The sequence below is a fragment of the Sylvia atricapilla genome, chromosome 5 (assembly GCF_009819655.1).
Source record: "Sylvia atricapilla isolate bSylAtr1 chromosome 5, bSylAtr1.pri, whole genome shotgun sequence".
NCBI classification, from domain to species: Eukaryota; Metazoa; Chordata; class Aves; order Passeriformes; family Sylviidae; genus Sylvia; species Sylvia atricapilla.
In genome coordinates, this window is record NC_089144.1 from 13936330 (window position 1) to 13960587 (window position 24258).

General features: G+C 34.9%; 1 protein-coding gene across 3 annotated transcripts in view; it reads right to left on the bottom strand.

Annotated features, from left to right (window-relative positions):
- The window catches only part of CACNA2D1 (calcium voltage-gated channel auxiliary subunit alpha2delta 1), a 452272-nt gene that overhangs the window by 126555 nt on the left and 301459 nt on the right, over positions 1–24258 (bottom strand). Inside the window, exons 13-14 of one of the 3 annotated variants that reach the window (XM_066318752.1) lie at positions 13035–13111; positions 10911–10961 (exon numbers count right to left, since the gene is read on the bottom strand). The exons of the other annotated variants lie outside the window; for them this stretch is intronic. Coding sequence (XP_066174849.1) covers positions 13079–13111 — 33 coding nt within the window. The 3' untranslated portion in view covers positions 10911–10961; positions 13035–13078. Of the gene's footprint in view, positions 1–10910; positions 10962–13034; positions 13112–24258 lie in introns of those variants that run through there. 3 annotated transcript variants of the gene reach the window in all.

A 24258-nucleotide genomic window follows, 5' to 3' on the forward strand; every position in this document is an offset into this window, starting at 1 on the left:
ACAATCTAAATGCAGACACACCCAAGAAAATTTGCAATAAAAATAAAATTAGACACTTTTTAAAAAATGAAAACTATAACCACATGTAAGTGTGTTTAAAACTATATTAAGCAGCAATTAAAAAAAAAAAGGATTTCTCATTATGCTTTGGCATAATTTCACATAGTTCGCAAATAAGAACATGATGGGAAAGTTTTTTAAATTATTTTAATACCTTTTGAACTTATTGTTTGTTTAACTTTTCTAAATTGTGCAAACAACTTTACAAACTTCAAGACAATTTCTCAAAATATTGTGTGTGAACCAGTTGTGATTGATTGAGGAAACGAATGAATTTCAGAAGGAAAGCAGAAGACACTCAAACGAAGGAAGCACTGAAGTCTAGGAAACCCTCACCTCTTCAAAGGTAAAGATGTAGTTTTGTTTTAGTTTACAACTATTGAGAAATTGCTGGCAAAGAGGGTTAAGATGTTGTTTGTTAATAAGTTAACAGCTACTGGGAGGTTCAACTAAAATTAACATGACATGTTAAAGAAAGTCCATGAATTCTAAATATATCTGTCTTTGTCATGTACCTTAGTTATTAACTGGAGTTCTTGTATCAGTCTGAATAGCATGCACCATCCACACAAACTGGGAGTGAAAATCTACTCTGTGTAACTGTTAAACAACAATAACAAAATGATGCAAATGTTTAATATTACATTTAGACATTATTCTACAACATAAAAATTAGTGCTTAAAAACAATCTGTTTTAAACATACTGTAAATCAAACTTTGAGCTTTAAGGTAAAGCATCTCTGGACTTCCATATCCTTTTAAGAAAAAAAAAAAAAAAACTACACAGAGAAACCATGACAATTAATAGCCTAATAATTCATCTCAGTTTGCCTAGATTTAGTTGGGATGACCTGAATTTTAACAAAGGTTTTTATTCTTCAATGTTGTGAGGCAACACTGCAGGATAACTGAACATGTGAACAGAGTCCATATCCATCAGTTTCTCAAAGATTAGGTTGAAAATAAGAAAACTGCATTGCTTTTTTTACAATACTCATGTGAATGAAAAGATAGTTCAATTTGCATACAAGGGAATGATAAATAGGCCAATCGCCATTCCCTAATTACTAATGACCTCTAATTAAGAAAAGATTGGGTCAGTAATGATCCCGATATTTGCCTCTGAAAAATTCACCAAGAAAAATCATCAAATCAAAACTTCAAATTTTTAAGAAATGAAAATCAAATGCAGATACCCAGAAACTGAAGTCCAGCTCAGTTATGAAGACTATATAAAAACCTTCTTTTCCATAGTTTTTCTTTTCATTTTCCAAGTGTCTTTCAAAATAAATCAAAAGGGTATCTCATTAATAGTTCCAGTCAAGATATTCTTTCTCTTCTTCAGAAGCACTTTTTTTTTTTGTGTTACGCACTTGGCCGAAGACTTCAAATGTATTAATTACTGCACCAGGAAATTAACTCAAATATTCACAAAGCTGACTTCTCCCAGCTTAAAGATTAAATTAATCACTAAATTATGTAGATGAATTCTTAATTTCTTCTTTTGTCTTTGACAATTAAAAAGTTATTTTAACTTTATCTTTATATATATAACCTTAAGAATTCAAGGGACAAAGTTCACTGAAAACATGGAATTGAATTATGAGAATTTTCAAGAAGTCCACAAAAGAGAAGATTGTTTCGTATGGAAAAGCCTTTCATTTAAACAAAGATCAAAGTTCTGATTTCAGAAAAAAAAAAAAATCATTCATTCATGTTGATATTAGGATTGTCCACAAGGTAAGGACTACTGTTAATGGATAAGAGCCAAACTGAAATATTTGGTTTCTATTTTCCCAAAATTTGATGAAAGTTTTGTGCTAGTCATATCAAGAAAGAAGCTTCATGTTTTAACATGAAAGACCTTTCTGAAGTTAACTACTAAAATCTAGTGTTCTGGGAAGAGGTGCTCAGCTAAATCCATCCCAACTCTGAGATCAGGTCTCAGCTCTGGTAAACAGAAAATAAGCAAATAAATAAATGCAAAAATATAAAGTAAAATACATTGTATTTTCCTCTGATTTCTTTGGTTTTGCAAGTATGAAAATTTCAAGGTTTTAAATGAGAAAAGCATCACAAAAAAGTGCACAAAAACTCCTCACTTTGCTTAAAGATTCTTCACAATGATTATATTTTTGCAATTATATTACATCTGTTTTCGGAATTATATTACATCTACCACTAGTTGTTTTTATATTAATATGTACATTAAACACTTCACATATATAAATATGCATTCAAATTTTATGTATTTTTTATTTTATTAATAACTAAATTCAATACAAGCCAAAGCTGGTGAATTTGAAAAAAGCCATATATACAGAGATTTTCCTAACACCCACAAAACAGAATTTTTACTATTGCTGTCTCGTACCTTCAGCAATCCTAATTTCTGATTCTTTCTGACAATATCCCCAAAACAGAATTTTTACTATTGCTGTCTCGTACCTTCAGCAATCCTAATTTCTGATTCTTTCTGACAATATCCCCTTATTATAGAGAAGTAAGTTAAAGGTGTTTCATACCTTTGGTTGGAGATTTGGATGCAGTAGCACATACCCATTAGGATCAATTGCAAAATAGTATCCATTTGGACAAAGCTAAAAGAACAAAATGAAGCTTAGCATTATACGGTATTAAGTAATGAAGAAACAGTAATTAATGGTTTCCAAGAAACGCTCACGTTGTGGAAACACACCTCAGCATCATGAAGTATAAGATTACTAAAACAGAAGATAATTTCTTAATATTTACTCTTTTAGGATCATAACTTGGAGAATTATTTAGGCTGATGGGACTTAGGGTCTTTATTCAAGCCAAATCCATCCTCTCAGCTTCTTCTTTAACAGTGCTGAGACTCTTGGCCAACTCAGTGGCTCTGCACTGGGCCACAGAGTATTATTATACAGAGGAAATCAAATTTGGACAGTGTACTCCTGATGCAGATGTTTACTGCACAGCTGGTTTTTACTGCCAGGGCACACTGCTGACTTATGTTCTATGTGTCCTCCAGCACGACTCCCAGGTTCTTTCCTGCCCTTTGAGGAAGCCTGACCCAGCCTGAGCTGTGGTGTGGGATCATTTAATTCTAAATATAAATTTTGCATCTGCCTTCAGTCAAACTTGTGGGTTCCTTATCTTCCTCAGCTTTTGTTTTTCACAGCACTAGTTTTGTTTGTGTGTGTGTTTTTTTTTTTTTTTTTTTTTTTAATGGAAATTCCACAGCTAGGTGTCTACAGGGATAAATCTGTTGTACATACTAGGGTACAGACAGACACCTATATTAAAGAAATGTTCTGTAAAGAGTGGTCCTAGATAATGGCAAATATTATCAGCTGAAATGACTGTGTACTCCACATTAAGAACCAAACACTTAACTAAAGAGCAGAGACTTAAGATAGAGGAAGATAATTACTTTCAATATGTCCCCCAATGTAAAAGCTGACTTTTCTACACAGTACACCCTGATGGACAAATCACACAGAAACAGATATATGGCTGGAGATAAAACCATCAGAAACTGTACAACAATGGAAAAGAACACATGAAAAGATGCCTGCTGGTATTTTGACTCCAGTCGTGCTGTATGACTTATGAAAGACATGCACAGAAATCACACAATAAACAAACATCATGAGAAACCTCCAATGCAAGCAGCTCACCGTAAATCGGGGTGTGTCAGTTTCTTAATGTCCTCCAAGAGACAGACCCCCACCCCATACTCCAAGAATCAGCTGATTCGGTAAAATTCCAAAAGGTTAGTATGTATCTGACATATTACAATGCAGAATAACTGCAACAGTCAGTAAATGTATTTTTGCCTTCATCTCGTTGACAGATACATTTGAGAAGTTGCCTATTAAGTTATGTGTCTATTCTGATATTTTAAATAATGTCAAAGTGATCCAAAATAAAATTTAATAAATTTGAATTTAGTATAGAGCATGAAATTATTTCTGAAGATGGATAATTTCCAGGATGAATAAACAATATATGTAAGAACAAAACAGATGAAAGCAAAAGGATGCATAATATTGCCATGCAGTTATGAGCCATAAACTACCAGCACCAACACAGAGCTACTTGAATGCTTAGGTTGGGCAGTTGGTGAGGACCTCAAAACAATTAACTCTTTGAATAGTATAATGATGAAATTAAAAATATTTCAATATAAGATTTCAGCAATATTTCAACAAATAAAAAAAACCCAGTGAATTTATGTCTCTTTATTTATTTTCCTGCTACAGAAAAGGAGGACAGATATTTACATAGTGGTCACCTGAATCCTTTCTCCATATTTAATAAATTTGTAAAATTTATTAGAGGAGGAATCTTGCAACCTGCAAGTAAATTCAGGCAGAGATACAAATTGAGCAGATTTGGTTCTCTTCTTGCTCTATGGTACTAGATCACGTCTGTTTTACTTTCAGAAAGACATTTGATAATCAGTCGTCTACCACTTTGAACCAGACTCAGACAATTCCAGGCATTGTCTTGTAGATAAGATTATAAACTTATTTGGTTTATTGCTTTGTTTTTAAAAGGACTAGGAGAACTATTCTGAAATCAAACTAAAGAAATGGCAGTGATCAAACCTTGATTGATTCATTCTAGTAATAGCTGAGAAACTGAAATCAAGAATATTTTGTCTAAATTTCGTATATTTTGACCTGAATGGAGTACATCAAAAGTACAGTTTTTTCCAACATTGCTCAAGCATATCCAGGTCTGGTTTTTTGTTTTGTGAAGAGGACACAGATTCCATGTCAGACAGCAATAGGGATGAGCAGTTGGATTTATTTAACACTTAGAATTTAATCTAAGTATACGGTTAATCTTTCTAGTACCGTGTTACAAAAACTAATTTATATTCTCTGCCTCACTGCCTTTTACCTGAAATGTCATAGCCTCAAAGATTTGCTAGAAATTATCTGGACATTATTTCTTGGAAAGGTCTAAGTATCATCTACTTCCTATCTATATAAGCACTTAATGCATTCCACTCCCACTAAGGCACAGGGATAGATAGGGGAATGTCACACTCTGAAACTCAGCATGACAACAAGGGTAAGAATGCACTGCATTTTGTTCCCAGGAGGTTATCAGGTAAATAGATATGACCCCTTTATTTCCCATGTACAAGACCATTACACTGCAAAATATTCTATGGAAATACACATCTTTCAAGACATTTAAAAGTAAATTCAATTATACTGCTGTTTTATTTTTTTTTCCTTGAAGGAACAGCTTACGATTTTCCCATTCTGTTCCCTTGTTAGATTGAAGACAGGCAGAGTTTGTAATCACAAGGCCCAGCTCCTAGAAAATAACCAGTAAAGAAGGGAGGAAAGAGGTTTTTAGTTAAAAAAGCAAATGTTAAGCAATAATATATAGAAGAAATGAAAAAAAAATGCATGCAGCTAACAATTACTTTTGGTTTCTGTGAAAGCAATTACTCTCAAATTTGTAAAAAAAAAAAAAAAAAAAGAAAAGAAAGCTACTTCACTGACTTGATGAATAGAAAGTGAAAATTATGAGGTTTTTGTGTCACATTTTAGTGAGATACTGTTTCTTTTTTTTTAAATATGATGGTCAAAACTTAGGATATAGAAGTTTAAAAAAACCAAATGTTATGAAACATCATTTGCAGCTACAGTACCACAATGCATAAATAGAGGAGAGGAGAGGAGGGGAGAGGAGGGAGAGGAGAGGAGAGGAGAGGAGCGGAGATGAGAGGAGAGGAAAGGAGAGGAGAGGAGAGGAGAGGAGAGGAGAGGAGAGGAGAGGAGAGGAGAGGAGAGGAGAGGACAGGACAGGAAAGGAAAGGAAAGGAAAGGAAAGGAAAGGAAAGGAGACGGGAAAGGAAAGAAAAAGGAAAACAGGAAAGAAAGGAAAAGAAAAGAAAGAAAAAAAAAGGGAAAGGAAAGGAAAGGAAAGGAAAAAGGAAAAGGAAAAGGAAAAGGAAAGGAAAGGAAAAAAAAAAAGGAAAGGAAAAAGGAAAAAAGGAAAGGAACGGAACGGAAAAGGAAAGGAAAGGAATTGAATGGAAAGGAATGGAAAGGAAAGGAAAGGATAGGAAAGGAAAGGATATGAAAGGAAAGGAAAAGAAAAGAAAAGGAAAGGAAAAGAAAAGGAAAGGAAAGGAAAAGGAAAGAAAGGAGGAAAGGAAAGGAAAGGAAAACCCAAAAAACTTAAAAAATGGTAAATTTCAATTTGGGAGTGATGGTGTTTGAGTTCCCAAGTAATTTTTAGTGGATGGAGCCTTGCTCTCTGGAGATGACTGAACTCTGCCTCTGCTCATGGAAAGCAGTGAATTAATTCCTTGTTTTGCTTTCTTTGTGTGCTAGCTTTGTTTTTATTTTACAACTGTCTTTGTCTCAACCCACAGTTTTCCATTTTCTACCCTTTGTTGTCTCCCCAGTCCCACTAGTGGGGGCTGCTTTGGCTTTTGTTGATGGGGGATTAGACCACAACAGGTAGGTAACACATGCAGGCAAAGCCTGAACAGAAAAATGCAACATGTAATTCCTCTACTTTTTCCATCATCCCTACTTTTGAGTGTGTGCAGTAATGTCCATCATGGGCTTGGCAAAATCACAGTATCCCCTAGTACTGAGGTAACTGAGGTAAGGAATTCACTTTATTTGCGAAGATATAAGAAATCTGTTTTTCCTTTAGTAACCTTCACAAATCATACTGAAAATAGGATCCAGAACACCATACGTTCAGATAGCCAGGAAAGTTCTGTTTTCCATTCCAAATTGTCCTAGGGATATTTCTACCTTTTCTCTTTTTTTGACTTTTTGGGTTTAATCTCTAAGTTTTTTCCCTTCTATCATGCTTATTCTCCTTCAGCTAGTTTATGTGGAGTCATATCTCTTTTCTCCTTTTATTTAATTTAAAAAAAAAAAAAAAAAAAAAAAAGCTAGAACATTATATGAATTCATTCTGTTGTAATCTGTTCGCTATTTTTCCAGTCTAGCAGCACCTTCTTGAATTTTAAAACATCCTTCATGAACTTACATTTGTGTATTAAATGAAAGGTGATGAGGTCAGGTTAGTAAAGTTACAAGCAAAGTGAAGTGGATTTTATAGGAAAATAAGAGAAATAGGGATGAATCAGAAGAGGAGGACATTATGTAGAGGAAATATTGAAAAGAAACATAATGAAACAGGAGAGGGATGTATGGGGGACAAGACAATTTCCACCCACCCCCCCCCCCCCAAAAAAAAAAAAAGTTAATGAGGATAACAATTATAAATAAATTGTCCTAACTGGTAAACCTAAAACTATCTGAACATTCTGGGATTATCTTGAAAATGAAGCCAGAGCAACACAGTAGCAGAATCTGAAGGAATAGGGCTAGAAAAGAAGTGTGAATTGCTGCAAATACATCAAATTATCAAAGACAGTCTTGAAAGCCAGACTGAAATTAAATACAAATTCTCTACAGAATTTTATAACCTGAGTTCATGCATTAATGTGGCCTCACTTTGCATTACTTTAGTCTTAGCCACAAAACAGCCACTGGACAATAAGAGACAAATGATAGGGATGAGTCCTGTAAACCACAAGCAGAGAACTGTAAGCCCTACACAAGGGAATTATTTTAGGGAATTTAAAGTAATAACCAATGTGACAACTTAGATACACTCCATTAAACAACTGATAATCAGAGAAAGGCTTCAGAGGGTTAGATACACCCATGCCTTTATGGTCTCAACTGTGATGAGAAAGTTCACAGATCTGAGCCTTTACCTCAGTGCTTTACCTCATGTCATCCTACTTTGGTTACATATAATTAGGTACATCTATATTTTGTGTATGTGTTTGTACATACACAAATATATGTATATAAATATATATTATATATTTATAATATATTATTATTACATTTTTACATTTTTATTAAATAATTTATAATAAATTATTATTGTATTATTATATAATGTGTCTATATTATAATAATATATTTTATATTATAATATATAATAACTCTAAACACACATATGCAGCATGAATGCAGAAAACCTGAAGGAAAGACTGAATGAACCCACTGAGTATATAAAGTAACACAAGTTACCTGCAGGTGTCACTTATTTTACTTGACTAAACAGATCTCTATTCCTAGTTGCAGATTTATCTTTGGCATTACAACAGGATATGCACAGAGCATAAGAACTTTGTCATCACATCCTTTATGTTTCCAGTAAGTACCGCAACAATTATAAAGAAAACATGGTTAATGAACGTCTGGGCATTGAAATGGTAATGAATAACTAATTTCTGCTCTGCTCAGTCATTTTGACAGCAAAAATTATATATTGATAAAAATTTTACGGAAATGCTGACAGAAATATGTGAATTTCGACAGGACTTTAGATGACTACGTGAACTTGGATAAATACGTGATTCTAAATGACCATTTTGCAGTAATTTTTGCCCTGTGCTCAGAAGTAGGTTATTTAGAGCAAGAGATTAGATTTCTGCTGACAATACTTTTCCTCCTGTAGTTTCCTGAGTATATTGTTTTACAAGAACACAACATTAAATTCAGCAGTAAGGAAGTTTTTCATCTATCTTTTGCTTATTTCCCCATTATTTACAGTGTCCAATTAATGATTAAAGAATCATTACCTTGAGCAAGCAAGTAATTACAGCTCAAGTACAAAATTTGTGCAAATACTTAGTACTGATAGATTTCATTCTGCCTGGAATGTTATCTAGAAAGTAAAAAAAAAAAAAAAAAAAGGAAAAAAAAAAGAGGAAAAATGAAGAATTCTAAGAATTCCTCACCAGAAATGTAACAAATTATCTTTATTGCAGTAGGTACAACACTGGAAAACTATTCACTTCTGGTTTTTTTTTTGTTTAGCTGAGAACAGCAGTGGCCTACACTTTAAAGTCTGCAGAGAATAACTGTTTTTCTCTGTTAAATTTCAGGACACTTAGAAGGATACTAGGTGCAAGTAAAACCAGCACATTCTAAATAAGTGTCTTCCTAGAAGTTGTTGTATTGATGTGTACAGATGTTAGAAAAACAAGATATCATGTTTGGAACTGTAGAAATTTGATTCTTGGGAAAGCAGGCCCATATAGTTACTGATTTTCTAAAATTCTTACTTTAATAGAGATAAACACAGATCATACCAGAGCATCCAGATAGACATTTGTCCATTGGACTTGTTTGGCTTGCTCTCCAGCTAAAACCATTGGTCTTCCCAAAACATCTAGATTTCCTGTCAAAAAGTGTAATAAACTTGTCAAAAGGCAATTTTAAGATCAAAGAGCACAAACAATATGAAAATAAACAATAAATAATAAAAACTAAAATATCAAGGAAATAAAGGAAATCAAAAATCACCACTAATACAGGAGGAGCATTTATTTACTTCTTAAAAATTGTACCACAAAATAATTCAGTCTTCAGTTCTCTGAAGTATTTACTGAAAAGGTAATTCCTGTATTTCACTCCCAGTCACACAGACATTACACACCCATAACCACCCCTTTTTTCCACAAAATGAGAATTACAACTGTTTTTATTCCAAAATTAATTGCTAGTGACATAAAGAAATTACAAGCAGATTACAGAACCCTCCCGAGAAGAAGAGTGGACAATGGAGGGTGAGTGGTGAAACATCTGGGTATGCTAAGCTCCTACAGCGACAATTTGCGTAACTTCTATTGGAATAACAAAAATCAGAGCTATGAAACCTCTTTTTTTCTGCCCTACTTCAGTTTGTGAGCATGGCTAAAGCTGGTGATGTTATGAGATGCCAGACTTCTGGACTGATTTGGGAGTGGATGCCATCAAACTTTTTCTACTTGACTGATCTTATTAGTGATACATCTTGCCAGACACTGTCTGGAAGAGTTTAACAGAATCAAAGGCTCTTATTCAAGCCAAAAAAATTCTTATTTTCTGCCAAAAATGTCATGCCTGGCCTTGGGAGGACAAGAACTGCTATGATATTTCTCTGCTGTTCTGGACATGTGAGTACCTGGAGTTTCAGACAACTGAAAAGAATAATTGTTCTTTTACACTGTTTTTCTTCAGTTCGGATCTTATCATATAACTCAAGAGTCCCGTGCCTTTATTTATCTACATGCAAGTCTGCTAAAATGTTCCTGCATCCTTTTTGAAGGAAAGAAGTGCAGTCTCTTCCAAAAGGCTTGGATCCACCCCAGGTTTCTCTCCTGTAAAGCAGGATTGTAGTGTGGCACCCATGAGTTCAGATGCTGTAGCAGAGCTATTCCCTCACATACATCCACAGCCTCCTCCATGTAATACAAACCCTTTGGACCATGCAGGAAGTATGGCAGAAGGTGAACTATGAATGCCTAGAACATTATAAATTACTGGTTTTATAAACTTCGTAATAAAATTGCTGTCATGTCTCAAAGCATCAAAGTCTGAGGGCCATATAAAGCCCAGAGGAAAACTTAGCCAAAGCAGAGTTGTTTGTGCAGAGGCCTGCAGGATCCAGAGCACTCCAGACACTCCATGGTGTGCACATGGTCAGCCTGCTCTGGTTAAGTGGCCAGTGTCGGACCAGCACACAAGCTGCTCTGGGCCAGCTGGCAACAGGGATCATGTTTTAAACTGGTTCACTGCAGCCACTTACAAGAAAAAGTAGAACATTTTAAGACAATAATCCCGTAAATGTAGAAGAAAGTCTTAAGTTTTTTTTTTCTTTTTTCTTAATGTAGTGTGTCACTTAATTGATTTAATTAAAATTAAATTTTAAATTGATTTTAGCCAAGGTGAAGAGCAAACATATCCAAGTATAAATATTACTCCACTTTCTGTGTTAAAACTGCATCTGGATTTGGACAACTCACTTACCTGGGTGTTTATTCTTATGGCTCCAATAGATGGGATTTCATAATAATAACCTAAAATTTGAAACAGAAATAATGTCATTTTACCATAACAGATTGATGGCCTCTTAATCTTGAGGAATTTCATTTAGTTCATAATTTCTAATCTAAATTTTATTAGAATTATTGTTTATGAATTAAATACTTTTTAGTTGATGCCACCACAGCGCATGGCCATATGATGGGTCACCATGCCATTCAGACCAAGGTAGTTACTTTTAAGCAATGACAGTTATAATTTGTTTCTTTTGGGTATTTGGTTTAAGGCTGTATATACTGAGACTGCACTCATGAAATCCCAGTTACTATGATGTGCAAGTATATTTAATGTTTATTTTAATATGCTGTGACAGCAACATAATTATATGCTGAATGCATATATAGGAATGGTCTGCCACAAGATTGAATTCATAGAATAAAATATAAGGCACTCTGTGGAATGAAAAAAAAAAAAAAAGCTAATGGGTATTTCTCCTACACAGAGAATCAGAAATGTCTTTACTTAGCACTGATTTTATTGCTCATTTGTTTAAATTAAAATATTTAAAATACTGTTCATATAATAAGACTGAAGTCAGGTACTGAGATCTATCTTCAGTCCAAAAAAAATTTAAGTTGGATTGGCAGGAAGAGGCAGAGGGTTAGAGAGTGTTAGATGTAAATATTGATATTGGTAATTTCCTTTGCTGTATGCATTTTTTTTTTTTTTTTTTTTTTTTTTTTAGTTTAGGAAAAATGAAACAAAACTCTGGATGTGCCAACAAATAATCATGGAATTTTGGACAGAAGAGTATGATCATTTTGTCTCAATAATAAGATCACATAGTGGTTATGCTTTAAACCAGCTGGTCCTCATTGGTTTTAAAACAATGGGGTTACATGCACACAGTATTTTGAGATATAAAGATGTTAGTAAAAAAAAAAATCTGTTCAAAACACAGATGTCAATTTTCTGTTATTATCTGACAATACAATCTGCTCTTCAGGAAGTTGTAGCATCTTCTGCATGACTTGTCAGCATGCTGAGGGCTTCATGAGGTTATGATACATATGTATGCTTTTCATCCAGCCTATGGATTCTGCTAGTATTTAATTTTTTCTGCAGTTTTTCTGTATTTTTTCCTAGCCTTTCTCTCTCTTTGCTTTATGTCACTCTTCTGCCTGATCATAACTTTATCTCCTTCCCCGGCAGTCCTAATTTTTGAGACCCTCTGTAATCCAGCTCAACTCTCACCTCTTCCTTCTCACTGATTTGTAAAATAGTTTTACATTTTCACTCAGGCCTGGAAATTACTGTATTTAAAATATGAGCAAATGTTTCATAAATTATATCTACTTATCTCTATTCCTTTCTATTATCTCTTTATATTTTGCTCTATCTCTATATCTTATGCTTGTTGTACAGTTACATTATAAAATATTTGAGATTCTTCTTTCTCATACTCTTAAAATATTTCTGAGTACATTCCTCATGTAAAATTTAATATAGAAAACATTTCAATTCCTAACTTGCAGCTTTTTTACTCTTTCTTTTTGTCTTACATACAGAGAACAGGTTAAAAATAGAAAACACAAGATTGTCTCAGAAACTAAGAAATCACAGGAAGAATAATTTTATATTTTCATTTAAAAGGGAAAAAAATTCTAAGTATCTGATCTCTTGTAAGTTTTGGAGAAAAACAGAAAAATGTAACCAGCCAAGTAACCAAACAAAATCCCTTTGTCCAGACCACCTAATTTAAAACAGCTTTGCCTAATTCTTCTCTGTCATCAGTTCCAACTTTACATAGATGGCTATTACAACAAATATTCTCAAAACTGAACCATAATGGCTTATTATAAAAACTACTGTGGTACTTTTTATAAAATCTAATGTTTTTAAAAAGTAATAAAGAAATAATGTACCAGTTTCTTGTTTACATGCAGCTTTTTTCATGTATGTAGTATTTATAATAACTTTGGGAACTTTTGTTACAAATACAATAAAGCTGAAAAATCAGCTGAAAAATCTGCCATTTTTAGAGAACAACAAACATATCACCTGTCCAAAGCTCTAGTGAAGATCAGTTTAAAAGCAAGACACAATACCTTTATTTTCACAGGCCATCCACTGTATGGGTCCTTTGTCATAATTATGTTGGCCAACAAAACGTGAACACACGTACCTGTGCAAGTTAAAAACCAATGCATATAAAACCTATAATAATTTATTGTGTCCCTCAAGTCAATACCTGGATTTTTCATAAATTTTCATAGAAAAAAGAACACAATGAATTTTCCAGGTTTTGTCCCCATAATAGATATTAGAGATGTAAAAAGTAATATATTATGGTATTGTTTGTATTTCTATTACTTCTGCCATGAAGTAGAATCACGAGAATGCTCTTTTACATAGCCTTCGTGCTTTAAAGGTTTTAACTGGTGATTGTTAATGAATTATTTAATTTTTTAAGTTTTTTATTCTAGGGTGTTAATTATAACTCTTCAGATATTATTAAATTAAGTGAAAAATAATCAATATTAGATGCTTACCAAGGACTTAAAAAACTGTACGCATGGCAATAGACTCAAAGCAATGCAAAACAACACTTATTAGATTAAAATCTGAACTTTTCACATACTACACAAAACCAAATTCTCATTTTGCTCAGACTCAGTCTTCGCTATGTAAAAAAACCATAAATTAGTTCAACAGACTGTCACACAATGGTTAAGGTTTGATCTTTTCACCTTAAGCCTCTTGATACTTATTGAAGTTGGGGGGGATTTTTATCATAGTTCCATTCTTTTTACACAATTCTACTCTAATCTATCTCAGCAACTGTAAGGAGTTTATGGATTTAGAAGAATTCACCAAAATCTCTCCAAGTTTTGGACTGAAAATAGACTTTTCAGCTGAAATGATTTTCATGCAATTGTTTCCTCATTTGAATGAGAAAAAATGAAACCCAAAACCTGGTATTTTAAAAATACTAAAATCCTACCAGATATATATAAAAATTACAAATACTGTGTTTCAGCTCCTAGCTAAATTTTTTGCTTTAAATTTGAGTGTTTCTGTTAAAAGCTGGAAATTTTTTTTCCCCAACAGTTTAATGGGCTGCTCACTATACTCATATCCCTCTGCTCAAGGGTCAGAGAGCTTTTCCTTTTTAGGCATCTCTTTCTTTATGGATCTTTCACTTTACCACTTCAATGTACACATCATAGATCACAACATGAAATCAGAATGAAAATTCCTTTCTATGAATTTGATGCTTAAAATTAAAATATCCTACAATTATTTTGCATGCAGGCTGTGAGCAAGAAATAAGGTAATGTTTTTGTCAAATAATACAATTTCAGAGCCTTGTTGTAAACTACTGATCATTGCTAAGTTTTTTAATGATTATTTATAAAAATTTTCACCACATTTTTTATCATGTGCAACCAAATCTTCACTTCTCAAATAGGTTAAAAAAAAAAAAAAGTGACATAATCAGAGCTCAAGGGTTAACCAAGAGGTGTAGGAATGGCTTCACATCATCCATCAGCAGGTAGCAAGTGGTGAAACTTTATTGGTGTTTGACCCTATATGCAAGAATGGCAAACAAAGCTTTGGTGCTGGATGGGATTTTTAATTAACAATATGTTTTGATTTGCTTTATCCATACAAAGCTCTTGTTTCTACAGTTGAAAAGAGAATTAAAGTAACTATTCCACTGCACTAGTGCTGATGAAAGTGCTTGCTATGCAGTTCAATATAGGGTAATTCCTTGCTAATAAGTCAGGCCAATTACATTTCTGGTTACACAGGACAGGTGTAAGAAATGACTATGCCTAAATGACAGCAATTTTTTGCCTCACAGTTCATATACGTAAAGACAGTTGAAAAATACCTTCTATTACCCTGAAAATATCAGTATTGACAGTGCAAAAATGACTTCACCCTGGAATGTTTGCATCTCATTTGTTAATATTGGTCCCTCATTTGCCATCCCCCTTTTATTCTTGACATCTTTTAAAAAAAATGAAAGCTGTAGTTCTTCTAATGGATCTTTCTGAGTCTACTTAATTAAAAACTGTTTTTTTTCTTATCTGATTATCACCATGTTATTTTATATTGGCACTTTCTCAGCTCACAAGGTCCCTGCCTACTATAGTCCTGTTCTTTTTGAAGTCACACTGCTCCCAGCTTATCTCCACCAAACACTTGATTCAGAAATAATTCTTCTCAAAACTATGGAAAAATCCCACTGACAGTCACTAATTAGATACGTGAGAGACCTGATGTTTCTTTTGGATTAAAAGCTACCAAGTCATGAGGGTTCTCTTGTGTGTGTAGAAAACACGAGTCAATTAGACTGGACTGTCTAGCATTTGATCTCAAATGTAAAAATGAAGCACTGAATTGGATTCAAGTTGCGAAAATGCCATGTAATTTAGGGACAAGCAGCAGTGTTTCAATCTGCAACAAATCTATAAAGAATTTAGAATTTAAATTATTGACAACAAGCAGGAGACAATATATCTGATTTACTGTTCCTTGGATAATTAACAGAGATAAAGAACTGCAATGAAATTCGGAGTTTAATTGTACTGGTTTGGCAAGAGGGTGGGATATTCAAAAGAGTATTCTTTTTTCCTATTGCCTCATCTGGAATTGAGTAGAATGACAGACCAGCTGGAAAAATGGAGTCAGCAAGAGTCAAATTAAACAAGGCCAATTTTAGGACACAAAAAAAAAAAAAAAAAAAAAAACCAAAAGCTCTCTGATAATGTTTCTCGTGGACAGGACCCAGAGCCAGTCCAAAGTACTGAGATGTATTTTGTCTATATGTTTCCTCATCTACATCTCTTCAAAGAAGACAATAGGGAAAAATGAAAAGAAAAGAAAAGAAAGAAAAGCAAAGAAAGAAAAGAAAGAAAAAAAGAAAAGAAAAGAAAATAAAGGGAAAAGAAAAGTAGAGAAGAGAAGAAAGGAAGAGAAGAAAGAGAAGAGAAGAGAGAGAAGAGAAAGAAAAGAAAAGAAAAAGAAAAGAAAAGAAAAGAAAAAAGAAAAAGAAAGAAAAAGAAAAGAAAAGCCCCCAAAATTTAATTACTTCTAATAGGGAATTTATGACTAAGAATACTTTAAGCAAGTAGATCAGACACAATGGGTACAAACACCTCTCCCTTTGCCTGTCCTTTAAGCTTGGTTTCAGCTAGCTGAGTGGGTGTCTGAGTTGAAGCAAACTGCCAAGTAGTCTTTGATTCTTTGATCCCAGGAGTTGTTTTCCATCACCACTGAGGCCTGCTTATTTCTTCTCCCTGCCTCTCTGCAGCCTCTTGGGTTCTGTGTAAAGTGCAATTCCTGGGTGGTTTTGCCATGACAGTTCCTCTCCATCATCCTCCCTAGAGGATGGACATTTGTGCTCCCCAACCCATTTTCTAGGGAAAGGGCAACCTTGCCTCAAGGCAGATCTATTTATTCTCTTCATAAAGAAATACAACTTCCAAAGCAGTACAAAATAATGGAAAAATAAGATAAACAAATCGGAGCTGTCATGATTTCTGATTTTGAACAGAACTATTCAGAGTAAAGTACTTCTAGAAACTTGTACCCTTAGAACTGAGAAGAACTAGAGATGGGCACCAGCCTGCCCTGCCAGCCCATCCAGGCACTGTCTTGAAATTGTTCTGAAACACAAAAGTCTTAATTTTTTAGCAAGGGGGTTCAAAACTAATTCTCTGCATTTGCCTCACTAACCTTAGGGAGGAAAAGAAATTCTTTGTTATATTAATTTACAGTATATAGTAGGGGAATATACTAATTAACAACAAAACTGAGTGTCACAGGCTGCCCACAGTGATGTTGTAAATCTGCCTCCTTGGAGGTTTTAAACTCCATACTGGATATGGACCTGAGCAACCTGGCCTGATCTTAGCCCTGATTGAAATAGAGATCTCCCCAAGTCACCTGCAACCTGGCTTATCCTAGGAACCCATGAAGGACATGAAAGGAATATATGCAAAAAGCCAGCTCCTAATCAGAGTAAGTAACAGACAGAAAAAAGTGCTACAAAAATAGAGGAAGAAGTACTTTATTGAAGAAAATATAATTGTCTAATTATAAAATTAATTTGTCATTTATATGCATTTTTTTCTAGTGGAAGAAGATAATAAGCACCAAGCTGAGTAAAAAAAGATTATGACTACAACAGATTTTAAGGGACAGTGGCACTTGAAAGTTGTGATGAGGACAAAAATGAAGAGGTACCTATGAAAAGGCTGCTTTCCCAACAGATCTCATTTGCTTTTTACGTATTTTACTTCTTCATTTTGCTACTGGAATAAAATTAAGGAAGATTAAATTAGATGCTTCCTTTGGGTATATCATGTTATGAGTATTACAAAAAATAAGGGTTTGACTGAAGTTAATTCAAAGGGGTAATTAAACACAAAGCACTTGCTGTTTAGGCGACTGCCTATATTCATGGGCAATGTAGAATCACTGAATTAATGAATGTTTTGGTTGGAAGAGAACTGAAGGATCATCTCATTGTAACTTACTGCAACCCCTCTGCATGCCCCAGTGGAAGAAATACACATTTTTTTGACTTATTTGTCTTGAATTCTGTGCTACTGGAATGAGAGAACTCTCAAAAAAAAACCCAATTTCTTTGCATCTCTTAATTTCTCTGTTTAGGCAAGGATTAAAAAACTTTTGGAGACATATATGTCTATTTTACCAGCTACCAAGAGAGCTATACAATTAATTCACTCAACTGGATGTAGGCAAGATGAATCCTGTCATATTATGCCTAGCATGTAAAAAGACAGAGTGCCTCTTTCTCTGCCACTAAATAAACAAACTGTCTATGAACAAAAACTGAGCTCATCAAATCCTTCAGCTTTGGTTTTCATGATGACAAAAAGATTTCAGAACATTTTACTCTGGCTTTATAGCTGCAGGTAAAGATTCACAGATAACCTTTTTTGCTAAACAACAAGAAAAGCTGCGATAAAGGAGAATAAATAATTCAGTAATTCTGGCACGACCCAGGAAATTAGCTTTCTCAGTAATGGGTTAAGAGATTATCAGATATGACAAAAAATTGTTTGCAGTTTATATTTAATAGGTATACTTCTGAAATAAGAGAACAACCTAAGAAGCCTATAATTTGAATAAAATCATAAAACTGCTCTTCTATTTTCCATTATGCATTCAGTCTTCTAAATCCCTTTTAAGTATAGCTTGTAAATCAATAAATCATTTTTGTGTTTTCTGCCATAGGCTAGGGAGATGTTATGTGGTTTTGAAGCTGCCTCAGCTAAAACTGAGAATACATTTTTCCTTTCATTTTTACATCTGTGGATAGAAATTTGAAGATTATTTTGGATTCTGTGAGTTAACAATTACAACCGATTTGAACTGAGAACAGAACTTCATAGGACAATCTGAGAACACAACATACTAAGTAGGAAACCACCTAGGATTAGCCAATAGGATATACCAAATACAGAGTGTCACCTAAATTCTGGTTAATAATCTGTCATGCTGAACTGCTCAGCTCAGGACTTCCAGGGACACAGACCTGAACCATTTAGGTTAGAGCTATAAGGGTAAAGCATTTTTTCCCCCCCACCAGAGGAGAAATAGAAGTTCTGAGTTTAACAGTAGGGGTAAGACTCACAATCATGTGCTAGAGGACAGTTTAAGGATCCCTTAAGCCATCTTTTATGCATTACATAAAATGGGACATAATCCATTTCCCTTCTCAGGCCATGAGGGCAAGTGACACAGTGTGGCTCCCATCTCGATGGCTACACCATGGTGCCAGCCTCCCTCCCTGCCTGCCCCCATCTCAGGTCATCTCATTACAGAATTTATTGGGAATAAGCCCTAGCTCATGCTATTGCTGAGCTGAACACTGGAATTGCTAAAAGAATTGACGGCCACAGGCAGGAACCATACTGCTGGGTCTGTTAACAATCACAATTATGGATAACTGTGGACATTTCTCCAGCCTGCACCTTGGCCCTGGATCATTTATTAGCATGGACAGAGCTGTCTGCTTCACTCCTGCAAGTAAGGCTCATTTTCTTGTGACAGAGCCCTAAGGCTCAGCTTTTCAAAATTACTGGAACACTGGTGCCTCTAAACTTATAAATGAGAGTCCAGTAGTGGCACAAAAGAGGGATGAGTTCATGATTCTCAGTTTGAGCACATTCTTAACTTCCCTGGCTTTGAATGCCAGGCTCAAGAAAGCTCCGAGGTTGGAGATTCAAGCTTTTGTATGCTACTGTCAGGCTGCTGATGCATTTTGCCCTTAATAGCAGTCAGGAAAAAGAAACAGAGATGACCTAAGCAGCAGGGTATGACACCTAGTTGGGTGCCAGGGTTCTGAAGTTTGAAAGGTCTGGAATTCAGAAAGCAGAATTCACAATTTTATGTCAAATTAGGAAATAAAAAGAATGGCATCATACACCAGCAGATACATATCAAGCCATATTTTTGACATGTATGACTACATTAAGGTCTGTCCCTTGCTGTGGATATTCTCCAAAAATATATGTAGACTTGGGGTAACTGGGAAGAAAAACCTACAAGAGAAACATAGAGAAGAAGAATTTAGCTCTCAAATATTTAAATGCAAAGATAATTTCAGGCAGGACATCTTTGAATTCATAGCCATGAAGAAAGTATAAATAGATATGACTTGAAAATCCATTTGACACTACTCCAGTGTTTCCATAAGTGACCCTCTATACTCTGATTCAGCAAGGCTTATAACTATGCAAGTGTCCCCTTGAAACCAAAGAAAAAATCTTTCAACTGAGGCATGTGTTTAAAGAAAAATAGAGAAGGTCCTTGGAAATACTATTTTGGACATTTATCCACAGCAAATGATGTCTTCTAAACTGTCCATGTGTATTTGCAAGATTCCCTATCATTAATATCTTTCACTCACCACAATTCAACCTCAAACTTTAAACTGCAATGCTAGCTCATTAATTCATAGTCTAATTATAGTCTGTGTAATTATAGGCTAATAACAAAAAAGAAATAATGACACTCTAAAAATTAGCCACATTACAATCTAATGCTAATCCTTCTATCTTAAAATTATGCTTATTGCATATCAGGAGACTATTGGAGAATCTTACTTTCTTTGGATATTGTTCTGATATGGGCCCTGAACCATTTAATGTTGCTAATACATTGAGAAAATAGGATCAAGACCATTGATGCACAGTGTAGTTATAAGCAATTATTCTAGGAAAAAGAATTAAAAACTGAGAATTATGTACATGTTACTGAACATGTAACACATACATACCATGAAAAGTACATCTTCATGGAACTTGTGACTGCCAGGAATCCATAAAATACATTTGACTAACTGCAAAGTATTTAAAAAACGGCAAAAGGGTGGTGTGGGGGGTTTTTGTGGTGTTTTTTGTTTGTTTGGTTGGTTGGTTTTGTTTGGTTTTTTGGGGGGTTGTTTTCAGGTTTTTTTCCCCAGCTTGTTTCATACCTCCACAAAGAAAACATATCTACACTAAAATGGGGATATTTTCTCCTGAAGACTAATGGTCAAAACACCATTGTAGTTATACTGAAAAATTTCAGAACTAACATTGTCACAGAACTAAAACCAATATACTAATTCAGTCACACTGTTCCACAACTTCTTAGTGCCACCTTGTGGAACCACAACACCTCATTCCTTACTCACAGAAGGGCTGCTGTGTGGTGTCCAGGGAACAGCAGTCCTCTGCTGTTCCCTGCTGACACCTGCTAATCTACCCCTGCTAAATTGATTGTAATTAGATGGAATGGACCACTGATTATGTGATTATTTGACTATTTACCTTGTTTAGACACAATCCTTGATGGGCCTCAAGTATCACCGGAATACAAGCACGGTTTTGTATGCTCACGGTAACCTAATGTTGGACTATTGATAATGACAAGGAGACAGTGTCCTCTGTACTGCACAGTCTCCTCAAATAAAGTCAAGTTTTTGATCTCAACATTTTCCATGTATGGGTATAAATCAGATCTGTTTTATTAGCTTTGTATAACATATTGCTTAAGAACAACAATATGAAATGCTGTATTCCCAAAAAAACCAGCAGGATTTCACATTGATGAGCATTTTCACATTTTATGTATGAGAGTCAATTTGCCTATGTCAACCCTGCCAAAAAGTGGGCTTTGCTCCCACTCTCCAGCCTTTAGAGCAACCCTTCCAGCAGAGCCCACATACACACACAGAAATCAGACCATTGTCCTTCTCTCTTCCCCTTTCTTTGCTGCCACAGGAGCAGTCCCAGCACTTTGTCTAGGAGTCTGCCAGCTGGCAGAGGCCGAACACCTCCCAGAGTTAAACCCATAAATTATTGAATAATTGTGGCTGTAGATCTAGCTCAAAGGCTGTGGACACACTGGTTTCTTCTCCCAGGATTTCCACCAGAAGGGCTGCCTTCATCACCCCACTCCACCTCATAAATCCTTATACAGCGCTCAGTTGCATCAGGTGATTTTCTAGCTCCTCATCCTGCCTCTCAGACTTCAGATAAAGAACATGCTGGCATCTTTTTAACAATGCATCTGTTGAATGTTTTACTTTGACTACCCATGTTCTATTTACTCAGTTGATCTACTTGTTTCTTTGGGGAATTTTCCCCTGTTGAAATGAAAAACAATTAAATTCCTCCTTTCCCTAAGCTGCTTCTCCCTGACACTCATCATTTAACATTCTCTGAAGAAAACAGGTTTTTTTTTCTGAGAATTCCTTGTAAATTTGGTGGTCCATATCAGGAACCAGACAAGGGAGTTGACAAAGTAATCCCCACTGTACTCTGGATTAAAAGCATTTTAGGAATTTCTTTGATAGTCAAAACAAAATTTGGAAGCAGCTGAGCAGCTGGAAAGGACTGGATTAATTAGAAAGATATTTACAGTTCATATTGTGACACTAAGCCCTCTTTTCTTTTTTTTTTCATTGTCCTTGTAAATCCCAGGGAAGAAGTATTACAAATATCATTCAAGTACTTAAAGGAATATTCAATATGCCATTTCAAATATTAATTTTAATCACGTACTTTGCCTTCTTCTGTCCCACCCAAATAGTCCTGTATAATTGGTTCCTCAGTTTTTTGCTCCTGTTTACTCCAGTTCTTGTACAGCATGGAAAAGTGACTGAATCTTAGCAGTTGTAAATGCCAAACAGTTTTATTAGAGGAGGGAAAAGGGTAGGTGGGAAAAGAAAGGACCCTCAGAAGCCCTCATTTCCAGCAGAATCCATTTACAAGAAGTCTCCCTGTCTGGAATTATCAATTACACAAATTTCATATCTAATTTTGTAACTGGCTGATGCTCACAGGGACATGAGAATTCTATTAAAAAAAAAAAAAGAAAGAAAAAAAAAAAAAAAAGATTCAGTGAGCTTTCGAAAGGTTATGCCACCCAAACAGGTGGGGGACTTTGTCCATGCTCACATACTGTTTCTTGAAGACTGACCTGGGAACAGAACGGCATCTTAGAAGAGGAAGATTAAGGGATGAAAATGCTGCAAGTTTGACTCCCTTTCCTTTTCAAGCTGGAAAAAGCCTATCAGCTACTGTATGAAACTCAGCAGTGCCAGGTAGGGCTGTGCTGGGGGCAGCCTGACCTTGCCTGTGCTTGCAGGTGGGACGTGCCAGCACTGACACGAGCAGGCAGCGACGATGCCGCCTGTCAGCAGCTGGCAAGTGCCCGGGCAGGGCTGAGAGAGTGAGGCTTCTGTGCAGTCCTGGAGTAGAGAATGTCCTTCACAGCTAATGATTAATTCAAGCAGTTCATGCCCACTCGGTGTACTTCTTGCAAGCTGCACCTGAAATCTCAGGGCTGTCTATGAGAAGCATTGAATATGTACAGGCAGCTGCCACCTGTGCCAGGGGCTGTTAATGATAAATATAAATTTAATCATGACACAGTTCACTCATATGCTGAATGATATGCATTTTCATTTCTTTTCTAATCAGCTAAATAAAATAATTTTTCAGAAAGGAAATACTTTCCCCTGCAAAAGACTTTCCCCTGCAAAAAACAGGTAAAACAATCTTGAGGGGTGGAGTGTCTATAGCCTTGGTGTATTGAACAGGTTGTACCAGAATGTTTTTAGTAAATTAAGATTTAGATTTTGCATTCCTAATGGCTGAAAGAGCAGAGAAAATGTACTCTAATAAATCACACTTTATGTGACAAGGTGTAAGCTATCTCTCAGTCTATAATGTAATATAAATGAATTTTAATAATTTCTGACAAAGTGGGTTTTTAAAGAAATATGAAAAAAAGAGGTCTTCAGTCCTACTTAGAAATATGCTTCTTACAGAAAAATTCATTATAGACAAAACATTGCCTTAGAGGGTTTGTCTTTGTTTTTTGTTTTCAAATGAAATATCATCTACAGACTAAGTTTGCAACTAAAAGCATGGAGGTTATTTATTTTCCTGTCTACACGTAGGATTGAGAATACAATATTTTCAGACTGCATTATAGAATTCAAAGTGAAGACTTCAAAAAAAGGATTTTCAAGCAAAATTCTTCCCTGTAAAAAAACTCCATACAAATAAATTCAGAATTATAAAAAAAAAACAAACCCAACATTTGCAGCTGGCACCCCAGTTCTGTGGTCATAATGAATTAGAGGTTTTTGTTTGCATGTGATTTAGGGTGAGATTCTGAAAGACAGAATTCCCATCTACACATCAGTAAACACTGAATACATTACTCTGAATTTGATACAAGGCTAATGAGCATATGTGTTCAACTGAAATTACTGACTTCAAATAGAAGTTGAATATAGAAATAGAGGAATAAAAATACAGAATAGCATAAGAATTCAAAGACTGCATATAGGAACCAATTCTCTTCTGAAAAACAAGAGATTTTTTGGCGCTTTTTTTTCTCTATTTTTTAGTACTAAGACCTAAAAAAAAGTTTGTGAAAACCTCAAAATAATTACAAGTTCATACTTCCTAACAATGCAAGTACAGGATTGAAAAATCAGGTTTTTATTCCTCTGCTAAAAACAACCTATTCTTATAGCACATTCAACTCTGCATACTAAATTCTATCCTGTACCATGCAAAAGATTTGAGAATGTAACTGTGCTTCCTGGAGATACCACAGAGCAGATTTTAGCCTCTTCTTTGAGATTAATCAGAATTCTGAATCCAAGTCACTTTCTAAGTAGGGACTGGGGTATTTTCTATTTATGGGCATGCTCATTCCCTACTCGTAAGATGACTTTTTTCCTTGTTTTGTTTTGTTTTCAAAATAAAGGGTGTAATTTTTTTT